The 13,800-nt window shown below is 42.3% G+C and overlaps 1 protein-coding gene across 1 annotated transcript in view; it reads right to left on the reverse strand.

Annotated features, from left to right (window-relative positions):
• The window catches only part of LOC119266014 (low affinity immunoglobulin gamma Fc region receptor II-like), a 45,120-nt gene that overhangs the window by 18,874 nt on the left and 12,446 nt on the right, over window positions 1–13,800 (reverse strand). The window contains exons 3-4 of the mRNA XM_037547470.1: window positions 5,522–5,797; window positions 764–1,042 (exon numbers count right to left, since the gene is read on the reverse strand). Of these exons, the coding sequence (XP_037403367.1) occupies window positions 764–1,042; window positions 5,522–5,797 (555 nt within the window). The remainder of the gene's footprint in view (window positions 1–763; window positions 1,043–5,521; window positions 5,798–13,800) is intronic.

Raw genomic sequence — 13,800 nt, forward strand, 5'->3', positions numbered from 1 at the left:
GCCATACTTAACACAGACAGCAGAGCATCAAAACAGCGTGCACAATGGTTTTACCTCAATCTGAAAAAAATGTGTCCAGTGTAATCCCCCCAAGGCTGCCGTATGCTGGACACACCAGGAGACAGTAACCACAGACAGTGACACCACTCAGCATCTTTCTATTACCATACCATGTTAAACCCAGACCACCAATCCACAGTAAGTGGCTTGAACTTTACAATGGGAAATATGTGGCTGTAAAGTCTTTAAGATAAACAGACAAATGTGTTGATTTCTAGAACCTTTTAGCTGGAAAACAGCAAGTGTGTGAAACTTTATTTAACTGATTCTAAACCTAAACGATGTTGAAAGTTTTACTCTAACAAATCTATATGAGCTGCGCTTTGCTACATCTGCTCCCCAGGCAGTGCCGAGCTTCTGGTAGAGTGTGCTGTAGTCTTTAACCAGCTTTAGTGGTCTTTCTCTGCTTCCTTCATTGGACTAAAAAGATAACAAACTCTGACCAAAACAAAAGATGCTGGCTCTTCACTGCCCTCTAGTGGAGAACAGAGCTCAGATCTCTCATGGTTCTTATAAAACATGAATAATGATGAAGAAATGCTTGTTTGCATATTGAAAATCTTTATTTACTATTTGACTTTTAAGCCTATTGAATATTTATAATACTCCATTAACTCTCGGTTTTCTTTGACAATATGACCACATGTGACACAAACATTGAGGTTTGTACAAAAGTGATGTTGATGAAATAATACAGACTCACTGGTCACTGTGATGTTGACAGGATTGCTGCTCTCTCCAGATTCAGACTCACACCCGTACACTCCAGTGTGGGATGTGCTGAGGGAGCTGATGTTGCATGTAGATCCTGTAACTGATCCCAGGCCTGATGAACAATCTGACACCTTCTCACTGTGTGTGTATCGTCTCACTCTCCATCCAGTAGAGTCACTCTGTCCCTCACAGCTCAGTGAGAGAGAGTCAGCACTAAAGTGTTGAGCTCTACTGGGACTGACTGTCAGAGAGTCTGAACGGGTCGTACCTGTAAAATACAGACTAAGGCATCAATATATACACAAAACAAACTGCCAAAAATACATGAATAAATAAATTACTAGCACAAATGCATCAAATGTCTCTGCAGTAACCAAATCTCATATTTCTGTGTACTTTAATGTAACAAGTCATAACTTTATTACAAGGTAATTTTGGACAATTTCTATTGGTTCATTCATCTAAATAACATGTTTAACGCACGGTAAATGATTCATTCAGCCTTATGAGTCCATTAAACAGCAGATTAACCTCACAGTTTCCATGTAAATGAGTCCTAATGGAACTTAAAGGGCTAGAGAGACACAACAAACTAACAGGCTAACAGATTTTCAGTCTTTCAATTCAGTTCTTTATAGGGATCTTCTCATCCCTACAGCACAGTCTGATCATTTCATTCCTGCAGTGTTTCAGCCTCACACATAATGCAGTGACTCCAGTGGGTGGAGCATAATGACATTAATAACCTCAGTTATGATACTTTGTTTGGTTGATTGTCTAAGTGAAAATAAGTGAACACATCCTCTACAGAGAACACATAAATATGGCATATGTCCGGAAATCTTAGTGCACCGATTCTTTTTTTTTTTTTTTGCCTGTCTTGTCTGGCAGATTTGCAATCAGAATTATGGTCAGACTGCGTTACTGTGCCAAACAGATTTACTTTTCCAAAATGAGCACTATAGATTATAGGCTCATCTTGTCAGTGTTTCTTTTTCTTTATTTATTTTTTAATTATTTGATTTCATTTTGTTTATACATTTGATATTTTAATGAAAATGTGTTAGCATCATGCCAGACTTGACAGGCCAGGGGAATCTGTAAAGAAGGGAGAGGAGAGATGGGGGGGGGGGGGGGGGGGGGGGGGGGGTAAAAAAGGGAAATAACATAAGGGCAGAAAAAAAGAAAAACACAGCGGAAATGCCACGGCGATGGTTCACCAACTGCTGCTCCTGAGAAAAGAGAAGAAAGTGTACCTGAGACATACAGCACTTGGAGATACTGCACAAATGACTGTGATGTGTGTGTATGTGAGTGTGTGTGTTTGTGAGTGCAGTACAGTATAAATTTGTCACAAGATGCACTCAATATCGGGGAGAAGAAAGCTGCGACAACATCCCCCCAGAGGCCAGAGGAAGGCAGAGAAAGACCAGGGAATCCCGCCCGCCGCGGCCCCCCCAGGAGCAGTGGAGACCCTGGGCCGTATCTCCCAGTGACCCCTGCATGCCCACCCCAGCGGAAGGGAGAGGGGGACTCCGGACAGCACCCCCCCCCCCAGCCATGGAGCGCAGGTCCAGGGGAACCAGAGGAACCAGAGCCGCCCCCAGGATGCCCTTCCCCATCACGAGGCAGCAGCAAAGACCCAGCGCCTCATACGCCCGAGAGCCAACCACCACCCAGCAGGGCCCCATCCCCGCCGAGGGGCCCTGAGCCCTGAGCCGGAGCCCAACCACCCAGGGGAGCGGGCCAATCGTCATGCCGGAGTACCAGGCCAGGCCCTGAAGCCCCAAGGCGCCCCCCATCTGGGGGGGAAGTAGCAACCACAGGGGAGCAGCTGGGAGAGGACCGGGGACAACAATCCCCCGACCCAGAACCAGCTGTCCTCACATACACTCAACCTCATATATACATCTACATACCTTCACTCCCTTATATTCCTCCACCCCTATATATACACCTACGCACACATACCTCCACACCTATATACATTCCTACATACATACATACACCCACATATATACATACACATCACCCCAATATGTACAAACACCCACCCATATATACACCCCCCCGTCCCCCTAGATGAGGTGGGGGCAAATGGAAAGGCCAGCCAGTAACAGTTTGTATATGGATGCATACATGGGACGAACGTGCACACGTGCGGGAGGGCGCACACACGGGAGGAACATGCACGACTGCACACGAGTCCGAGGGCGCACGCCAGGGAAGAATGCGCGCGGGCGCACAGACGCCCACACCCACCCAACCATACAACGCCACATGACCGGCACCGCCGTACAGGCCACCCTCCGCGGCGGGGGCGGCGGGGGCCCGGGCAGCAACCCCAGAACGCCAGGAATGCCCCCGGCCCAGCCCCTGTTCCGGCGTTCAACACCCCGCCCTGGTAGGGAGCAGGAAACGGGTGAGGGATGACCTTCCCACCCTTCCACCTCCAGTGAAGTGTGGAGTGCAGGAGTTGGTGTATATGAATGTGGGGTAGTGTGTGATACTATGGTGTAGTTAAAATTGGGGTGACAGGTGTGTGGGCAAACATGGGCTAAGCACCGGGCCACTGGTCTGCAGTGTCCATCTACACCGTCCCCTCAAAAGCCCTGAATGTCTAAAGTGCAGTAAAAACTGAGGGACAGACAGTCGTCAGGAGACGAGTGAGGCTATGACAGCGGGTCGACCTCATTGACCCCCGGCAACATGCCTGCCCCCAGGATCCTAAATGTATGAGTACTGTGTGTGTTTGTGTGTGTTTGCTTGGGTGGGGGAGTAATGTAAGTATGTGTGTGTGTGTGTGTCTGGGGGTGGATGGAGGGGGGGGTATGTAGGTCCAGAGGCAATGATCCTCTGGAAGAGGAGAGCCAGCTGACTAGCTGGCTCATGAGGCTCCGCGTTTCACTGTCCCCCCGCTCGAGGCAGGATGAGGTCGGCCCGGGGAGGTCACGGAGACACCCTACGCCGCCACCCCGCCCAAGCCCCCACCTCCCCCACCGCAGAGAGCAGCCCGCCCAGCAACACCAACCACACAGCACCACATGCCCATGCGAACGCGGGCGTCCACACATCCACACACCCCCCCCACCGCACACACACACCCCCACACATACACACACCCGTCCCACATATACATCTACCCTCATGTGTACCCACACATTCACTTAGACATATATGTACACCTAGACACATTCATCCTCTATATACACCCACACATCCACCTGCTCTCATATATACACCTACACATAGACCCACACACCTATATACACCTGTACCGAACCATTCCAGTCAAACAACAACAGACATCAACGAGACAGAAGACAAGCTGGCCTGAGTCAGGAACCCATTGCCCCCAGTCCACCCCACACCCCCCCCACTGGACACCGCCCCACCCCCGCCACTCAGGCACCCCAGAACCCCAAGGCACAGACCCGATTGCACCGATTCTATTTATCTGCTGAATTTAAACTGTTAGAGGAAATAAAATTAAAAAAACAAAATATAAAATTTGCCTTTTTTCTTTTGCACAAGCCACGTTTTTTTGTGCTTTAAATGTGCAGAACTTTGTTCTCTGTAGAGGATCTTAACTTATTGTTAACTTTCATCATCAAAGCATTATTTGCATTTGACTGTATCTCTCTCTCTTTCTCTCTGTCTCTCTGTCTCTCTCTCTCTCTCTCTCTCTCTCTCTCTCTCTCTCTCTCTATACTGATGTACAGAATTGTGCAAACCTTAGGCCCCTGAATTATAAAATATATTTGAAATGCTATTTAATTGGGCAGTAAGCATTTATTTACTCAGAAAAGCCTCATAACAAGAACCAATAATGTTAATACAATAAGAAGTCATTTTATGTCTGATTGTGTTTTTATTTAACCATTTCCAAACTTCTCCAAACAAACCTACGCGATGGCTGGAGGACGTAAGGCAAACCGTTGTGTAAAATGCACCAAATACTTTTTTAAAAACAAAGATTTCTTGTAATGAATTAATGTTTATTTGTATTTATTCTAATGTCGCTGTTTCATAAGCAAAAACACAGCTACTGCCCAAATGAATGTCATGTTTTAAATAGGTTGCTTTAGGTGCATAAAACTTTGGGGCAATATTAAATGAAGAGGGTAAGGCAGGTGTACTTATTTAAATTATTCTTGTTTGTTTTTTTGCAAACAGCTGAAACTTATTTGTTTCCTAATAAACCTAATTTGTAAAGGGGCTGAATAATAATAATCATTTTGATTGTGATTGTACACGCAGGCTGTTCATATTTCATATTTACCACTATATCACTGTCAACATTACATTAAAACATGTGTAGCTTCACTGGTGGTTTAGGACAGAACATTAAACTGTTGTAACTCTGACCGCTGGTTCCCGTCACCACCACTGTAAAGACATAATAAGTGATTAAGTTTTTCTCTAATGCATCATTCCACATCAAAACATTCTGACTCTGTTCACATCTGAATGACTAAATTACGCCAGAATCAGAATAATATAGAAATATATAGTATAATTCTCCTTTTAGGCAGCGAGTCAGACAAACCAAAACTAGCCATGTGACACTTTATACATTCCTGTTCACACAGCAGGCTTGATCTGAAGTTCCCACACAGCCTTAATAAAACTTTTAAATGTTAAGGTGAACTGATCATGAAGCTCTGTATATTAAACCTCTGCTGTCTGCATCCAGGTTATAGTCCATGTTTAGCACCAGATCAGTAGCAGAAAGTTTTCTACTCACCAGTGACGTTTATCCAGAGAGCATCACTGTAGTGGGTGTAGTAGACTGGGGTTCCTCTCCCAGCTCTGCACCAGTACTGTCCTCCATCAGAGACACTGACTGAGCTGATGGTGTAGGAGTGTGTTTCAGTCTTGGTCTCATTCTCAGGGCTCTGTGTGTGTTTGGACCAGTAAAACCTCCATCCAGCAGACTGATCCAGCTTACAGTACAGAACCACTGGATTTCCTATCGGTGCGGCTCCTTTATGGCTTGATGTGAGTTCAGGTTTAGGTTTTTCTGCAGTTGGAGATGAAGCACACAGTTCAGACTAAACTCCCACCCTAAACACTCAATTTATCTACCAAACAAATCAGTTTGTTGTCACAAATCCACTTTTCCCAGAGTTCAGTTAAAGATTGAAACCCCATGCTAAAGTAACACACAGAAAGCTTTAAGAACAGAAAAATGTCCAAACCTCTGACAGAAGCCACTAAACACACCTTACATATAAAAATACAGACAGCCCTGAAGGGGAAGACGACAAAAAAGAGAGTTGCTGAAGTTTCATCCACAGTTTTTTCTACTTCTGAGGTGCACTAGACAGGTAAGGTATGATAAAGAACTGGCTAACACGTTTAACCAGCAGCAGCAGCTGTTTTTTCCCTTACCCATCAGGAATCAAGGGAAATAGTTTTCACCAGGTCTCTGAAAGGTGAGGGGAAAAACAGCCACGCCCTGCTGATCAAACCTGGTCTATAGTGCTCACTAATTTGTTCTACAAACATGTTCTCATCTAAATCTGTTCTGATCCATGTTGTCAGCTAGCATAGTATCCCACCCCGCTCTGAGCTCTGAGCTCTGATGATTTATCAGACTAAAGCTTGTTTTACACTAGAATAACACAGAAGCTCAGCAGAGCAGAGTTCTACATCTTTATAGTGGCCGGGAGTTCAAAGCAGGAGCTGCACTGACTCTTCATGCTAAAACGGTTTAGTGTGAAATAACAATAACTTCTGTTTATTTATGGCGTCCATACTGTATTATAACTTTACAGGCTGGTCCAGTTACTGAAACACAAAACACCACCATGACTAGAATACCAAAACATGTAAACTGCATTCAGACGTATATTTACAGTAAGAATTACATGTTAAGACAAAAATCACAGTCACAAAAACTGCAAGGCATGATGGGAAGCTCTGTCCTCTATCACCACAACATTCAGAGACAGGCAGCCTCTCACAATATAATCAGCAAATCACAGCTAATTACTGCATCACTCTTTACTGCAGTCCACTGCTTTAAGGAGGACAGTAGATCACTGCAGTGTTTCTGCTGTAAATGTGCAGCAGTTCTCTACAGTTTACAGCAGAATTATTCTGTAAATTAACTGCTGACGTCTGTCTTTCTGCACAAAGAAGCTGAAACGTATCAGCTGTGTTTGGTTTACTCTGCCTGATCCACAGCTCTGAGTGACAGAGTCTCCACTGTAGACACGGCTCTGAAACACCATCACAACTGGTTTATATTCTGCTTGCAGTAAAAATGAAATACTTTAGAAATATTTCAAACACATCTACTGTGTTAATAGTGATCATAGTAGACTACAGTAATTAGTTACGCCTGCTGTGTAAACTGAGTGGCCACTCACTGGACATTTTATCAGTAACACCTACATAAAGGTGCATTTGTAGGTCTACACTGACCGACTGTAGCCCATCAGTCTCTGTCCAATTTATACGCTCCTTTAATGTTTACCTATATGGTAAGTGTTTCTGATAAAATGGCCACTGAGTGTAAGTACCTGTCTGCAGGTAACAACGGAAGGTAGGAGTACTGAATATACTGGTTTGTCAGTGAGTTTTTATGGATATAACAGAAAATGTGTTACTCAAACATTTGAACATATAAAATGTAAAAACCTCTCGTTGTTGAAAGTTCATGCTTTGATCATGTAGTATTGAAATACTCGGATATATAACTTTTAACAGCCTGAAAACAAGTTACTGTGCTTTCTGCATCTTTCTGTACATATATGCAGGTTACTAGCTGTAGCCAGCAGGGTTAAGGGTGAGATGGGGACTTTTAATTTGAAAGCAGGCCCTGGAGGCAGTCATCTTCGTGCTCCAGGTGTGTCTCAGTCCCGCGATAGTTCGCCACAGTATCGTTTATTCTCGTCTGGTCTTCTGCCGGTCGTAGTCAGCAGTCCGCGTCGGGGCTGCCGAGTTAAGATGGAAGAAAGTCGTGACGCGGGTCGTGGACGCTGCAAATCACGTGCGTGAGGACGATTTCCAGAGCGGCCCAAGCGGCGTCCGTGATCATAGAGCAGTATTCAGGGTTCTAGCCAGATTCAGGGGTCTAGCAGGGGTCTAGCCGGATTCAGGGGTCTAGCAGGGGTCTAACAGGATTCAGGGGTCTAGCAGGGGTCTAGTAGGATTCGGGGGTCTAGCAGGGGTCTAGTAGGATTCGGGGGTCTAGCCGGATTCAGGGGTCTAGCTGGATTCAGGGGTCTAGCAGGGGTCTAGCCGGATTCAGGGGTCTAGCAGGGGTCTAGCAACATTCAGGGGTCTAGCAGGAGCTGAAGAGCTCAGTGTTAAGTGGACTAACACCGTCATTGTCCAGGTCGAGCTGGTCCAGTTTAAGGGGATGTTGGCTTTAAAAACAGGCTGGTTTGAATAGTCGTGTGCCTGTCTGTGCTCTGCAGGGTGCTGGTGCCTGTGGGGGGATAATAGCCTCTGTTTTCCTGTTTTCTCGTGTTTTAATACTATGTTGGTGCTGCTTTCTCTTATACTGTTTTGGGACTGGACATCTGCTGTAGTGTTTGCTCTGAGGAGCTTTTATTCAGCCTGGTGCCTAAACTACGCAGTAAGGCTGTAAGGGTGGAGGTCCCTGATGGTTGGGTGGTGTGGTCTTGGGTGGTTAAGGGTCTTAGTGGTTTCAGGTCACCCTGGGAGACGAATCCCACCCCTCCTTGTGGTTTCTGTTGGGTGTAAATCTGCTTTTGATTTAAGGTTGAGATTTTCTTTCCTTGCTGTATGTTTTGATTTAATTATTCATTTATTTAAATTTTTGGTTTTTGATTGTGCTCATTGGGTTTAATGTGGGGTGGCAGTGCACCATGAGGCCGAGGGCCGGCTCGCTAACCTCCAGCCCATGACTGCCTCCCTCAGTGTATCAGATGTATTAGATTGTGGTTTTTGAATGTGAAACGTCTTTAGACGTTCTGTTAACTTGTCATTTCAAAAGAAATACAGACATATGTATCACTAATGTTAAACTGTTAAATGCACATACTGCTCAAAACTCCAGGATACAGCTGTTTTTCTGGCTGTATTTCAGTCAAATTTAAGGTTTAGTTTAAGATTTTAGAGTAAGATTTTGGTTTAATGACTGTAAAGTGTTTCTCTGAATTTGTTCACGTCAGGAAACCTGAGCTACCAGTCGGTCTTCACATTGTCCTTTTAAAATAGTTCTCAGTAATCATATGTTAAATGAATATTAGATGAATCAGTAGTGTAACCCAACTTTATAATGGAATGAACTGTCAATCTTCATTTGATATTTAGTCAATAAATAGACCATTTAATTGAAGCCGTCCTTTGTGTGTGTGTGTGTGTGTGTGTGTGTGTGTGTGTGTGTGTAATTCACATTGACTGTTGAAGATCTTTTGACTTTGGCTCACCTTCAACTCTAATTTGATGTAAAAGTAATAAACTAATTAATCTGCTTATTTCCTCTGCAGAGCTGCTGTTAGAGATTCTGCTGTCAGGTCTGTCTGTGTCTGAGCTCCATCATAAACAAGCTGCTGTGTAAGGTGAACAGAGAAAGAGCTGATTTACACTTTACTGTGTCAGACAGCTGTGGAGAGGTGATGTGATCTGACAGCCAGTTTGATAAACACTGATTAGTTGATGTTTTATTGTGTATTTCATGTTTGTGTAACATGTTATTTGTTTCATGTATTATTTACTTCTTTCTTAATAAAGTTTAATGTGAAATATATAATGTTTTATTTTTCAAAGGATCCTCCATGTATTATATCTGAACTCTGTGTTCACTTCACTATATAGTAGTGTATCATAGTAGTGTAATAGTGTATCACTTCACTATAGGGGGCACAAATACTGTTAACTAATGATGAAGAAATAACACATTAACTAATAACATAAGTAATAAACACATCATTAGTTATTAACATGAATAAAGATATTCAGACTAGTCAGTGATTTTTCTTTCTCCAGTTGATGATTCTGGCATGGGTGACTGAATTTAGATTAGATTTAGACTAAAATCACCGCAGACAGAAATCAACCAAGAAACAATTCCCACGTTGTTTAAAGGAAACAATGAATAAGGTAAAACACTTTAGTTAGCTGTTCATAGGCTGTTCATTCCTGTATGTAATGTACAGGGCAGCTGCCTTTGTTGAGCTGCTGAATGAACACATCTTACTGTAGGTCTGATTATAATAGTTTAATACTTTAATAATATGGTTTTCTGTTATTCTCTTAGTAAATAATCCACTAGTCTATTCTGTACTGATTTCACAGCATTTTGGCACATTATGCCACACATAATTCATAGCATTACTAATACAAACACAATGATGTGGAAATCATGTAAACCACATTTTTAAAGCAAAATACTAAAGACAACATATCAAATGTTTAAACTGAGAAATTTTGTTTTTTTGAAAAATATTAATTTTTTGAAATTTTGAATTTGATGCCAACATGTTCTAAAAAGGGACATGGGCATGTTTACCACTGGGTATCGTCTCCTCTTTTAACAATGCTCTGTAAGCGTTTGGGAACCAAGGAGACCACTTGCTGTGGTTTTTAAAGTGAAATGTTTTCCCATTCTTGTTTGGTATAGGATTTCAGCTGCTCATCAATTCAGGGTCTCCTGTGTTGTATATTTCATTTTATAATGTGCCAAATGTTTTAGTGACTGTTCTGGACAGCAGGCAGGTCAGTTTAGCACCTGGACTCTTAATACTGAGCAATGCTGTTGTAATATGTGCAGAATGTGGTTTGACATTGTCTTGCTGAAATAAGCAAGGCTTCTCTGAAAAAAACAGAAAGATGCCAAAACATGTACATATTGTTCAGCATTAACGGTGCCTTCATAGATGTGCACGTCACCCATGTCATGTGTGCTAATGCACCCCTATACCATTAGGAATACTGGCTTTTGAACTGTGCATTGATAACAAGCTGAGTGGCCTGTAGTCCAGAGGACACAGTGTTCATGATTTCCAAATAGAATCTTAAATGTAGATTTGTCTGACCACTTTCCCACTTCGTCTCAGTCCATTCTAAATGAGCTCAGGCCCAGAGAAGGTGGCAGCATTTCTGGATCCTGTTTATGTACAGTTTCTTCTTTGCGTTTAACTTGCATTTATGGATGCAGTGATGAACTATGTTCACAGACAGTAAACGGCAGAAGTTTTTCTAAGCCCATGCAGTGATTTCTACTACAGAATCATGTCTGTTTTAAATGCAGTGCCACCTGATGGCCCGTAGTTCACGGTCAGCAAATACTGTATTTTGGCCTTGTCCCTTGCATACAGAGATTTCAGAGTTGTTTAATGATATTCTGTACCATAGATGATGAAAAACAAAAGTTCTATGCTATTTTATGTTGAAAAACGTTATTCTTGAATTGTTCCACTATTTGATTGTGCAGTCCTTCACAGACTGGTGTACCCCTCCTCATCTTTCCTTCTGAAAGACTCAGCCTCTCTGAGATGCTTTTTTTTATACCCAATCATGTTACATACATATGTTGTCAATAAACCACCAGGTGTTTTTTTTAGCATTGCACAACTTTATCAGCCTTTTTGTTTCCACCCTCACAACTTTCATTTGAACTTTCTGTTGTTCAAAAAACTATAACATTTGTCAGTTTCAACATTGGATATGTGGTCTCTTTCTTTACTGTTCTCAATTAAATACAGGTTAAGTGATTTGCATATCATTGCATTTTGATTTACATTTTGCATAGCATCCCAACTTTTTTGGAAATAGGGCTATATTTATTTACATAGTTCATTCACACTTTTTTACTTCAAAATTTTTAGACAGTAACTAAGAAAACAACCAAAGGGCTCATTTTCAAACTCTAACAGCATTGGTTAAAGCAGAGTTAGGTAAATGACTCATCAGCACAGCAGAGTCTCTGACAGGAATCAGTAAGTAAACTTCCATAACATGTAGACTTTTATAGATATAGACCTCTATTTGTCAGTAAAACCAACAGCAGACATTTTATTTCAAGAGAACTCTTTATTATGAACCAGATTTTCTTTAGTTGTGATGTGAGACTGATAAGATTCACTTAGCTAATTTTAGCATGCTAGCTACAATGTTTCTTTCCACTGTTTCTGGAAGCTGTAGCTCTTTATCAGATATTTAAAAAAAATTTAGTTTAATATTTTAAAAGTATTTTTAGGTCATTTTAAAGTAAACCTTAACAGTATCTGTATAGTATTTATAAATAATGTGGCTAAAGTTACACAGCTAACACACACTATATTGTCAAAAGTATTCACTCTCCCATCCAAATCATTGAATTCAGGTGTTCCAATCACTTCCAGGGCCACAGTTGTATAAAACCAAGCACCTAGGCCTGCAGACTGCTTCTACAAACATTAGTGAAAGAATGGGTCGCGCTCAGGAGCTCAGTGAATTCCAGCATGGTACCGTGATCCGACACCACCTGTGCAACAAGTCCAGTTGTGAAGTTTCTTCACCATTAAATATTCCTCAGTCAACTGTCAGAGGTATTATAACACAGAGGAAGCGATTAGAAAGGACAGCAGCTCAGCCACGAAGTGGTAGGCCATGTAAAATGACAGCGTGATGTCAGCGGATGCTGAGGCGCATAGTGCGCAGAGGTCGGCAATTTTCTGCAGAGTCAATCGCCATAGACCTCCAAATTTCACACGGCCTTGAGATCAGCTCAGGAACAGTGTAAAGAGCTTCATGGAATGGGTTGCCATGGCCGAGCAGCTGCATCCAAGCCTTACATCACCAAGCACAATGCAAAGCGTTGAATGCAGTGGTGTAAAGCGCCTCCACTGGACTCTAGAGCAGTGGAGACGTGTTCTCTGGAGTGATTTGGTGGTTGCCAGGAGAACAGTACTTGTTTGACTGCATTGTGCCAAGAGTAAAGTTTGGTGGAGGGGGGATTATGGTGTGGAGTTGTTTTTCAGGAGTTGGGCTCGGCCCCTTAGTTCCAGTGAAAGGAACTCTTAATGCTTCAGCAGACCAGGAGATTTGACAATTTCACGCTTTCTGGGAACAGTTTGGGGATGTCCCCTTCCTGTTCCAACATGACTGCACACCAGTGCACAAAGCAAGGTCCATAAAGACATGGATGAGTGAGTTTGGTGTGGAAGAACTTGACTGGCCTGCACAGAGTCCTGACCTCAACCCTACAGAACACCTTTGGGATCAATTAGAGTGGAGACTTCTGGAAAAATGATAAAAAATTCCCGTAAACACACTCCTAACCCTTGTGGAAGGCCTTCCTAGATGAGTTGAAGCTGTTATAGCTGCAAAGGGTGGGCCGACATCATATTAAACCCTATGGATTAAGAATGGATGTCACTCAAGTTCATATGTGTGTGAAGGCAGATGAGCGAACATTTTTGATAATGTAGTGTAGTTAATTTTAGTTAGCTAGACTGTATATCACCACTTTTCTCTCAGTCTGCAGTACATTACTTTAGATAAAACAACGTTTGTCATGTTTGTCTTTTATTCTAAATTGTATCATCTTTTCTTTTTACAGGTTGGAATAAGCATGCATATCTTCAAACAGGAAAAAGGTTTAAATATTAATAAATATTTCATTTTAATTTACAACAAAGCTAGTGCTGGGTCCTGTTCTGTTATATAGTGACCCAGTGCAGGTTAATCTTTCACTTTATGCTCTTACTTTCTAATATTATATATCAGAGTTTGATCATTTATTAACGTTAATAACCACATTAGCTAATCTTATAAACTATATCAATTAATCTTAGTCACTATATCAGTTAATCTTACTGTGTGAGCTGCAGTAAGATATACAGACACAGTTACAGTAATTACAGTTAAACTGGTCAGCAGTGGTCCAGTGGTGGTCCAGTGTTGATCCCTTTCCATTGATGGACGTGATAGAAAGCTGATAAACCGTGCAGTAACTGATCGGCTACAGTCAGTAGTTGTAATCCTGTGAAGCGCACCTACAGTATACAAAATTTTGTCACCCCTGTCAAATGACAATATGTTGATTTTCTAACTGAAATTTAA

This window comes from Pygocentrus nattereri, chromosome 2, assembly GCF_015220715.1.
Source record: "Pygocentrus nattereri isolate fPygNat1 chromosome 2, fPygNat1.pri, whole genome shotgun sequence".
Lineage (NCBI taxonomy): Eukaryota > Metazoa > Chordata > Actinopteri > Characiformes > Serrasalmidae > Pygocentrus > Pygocentrus nattereri.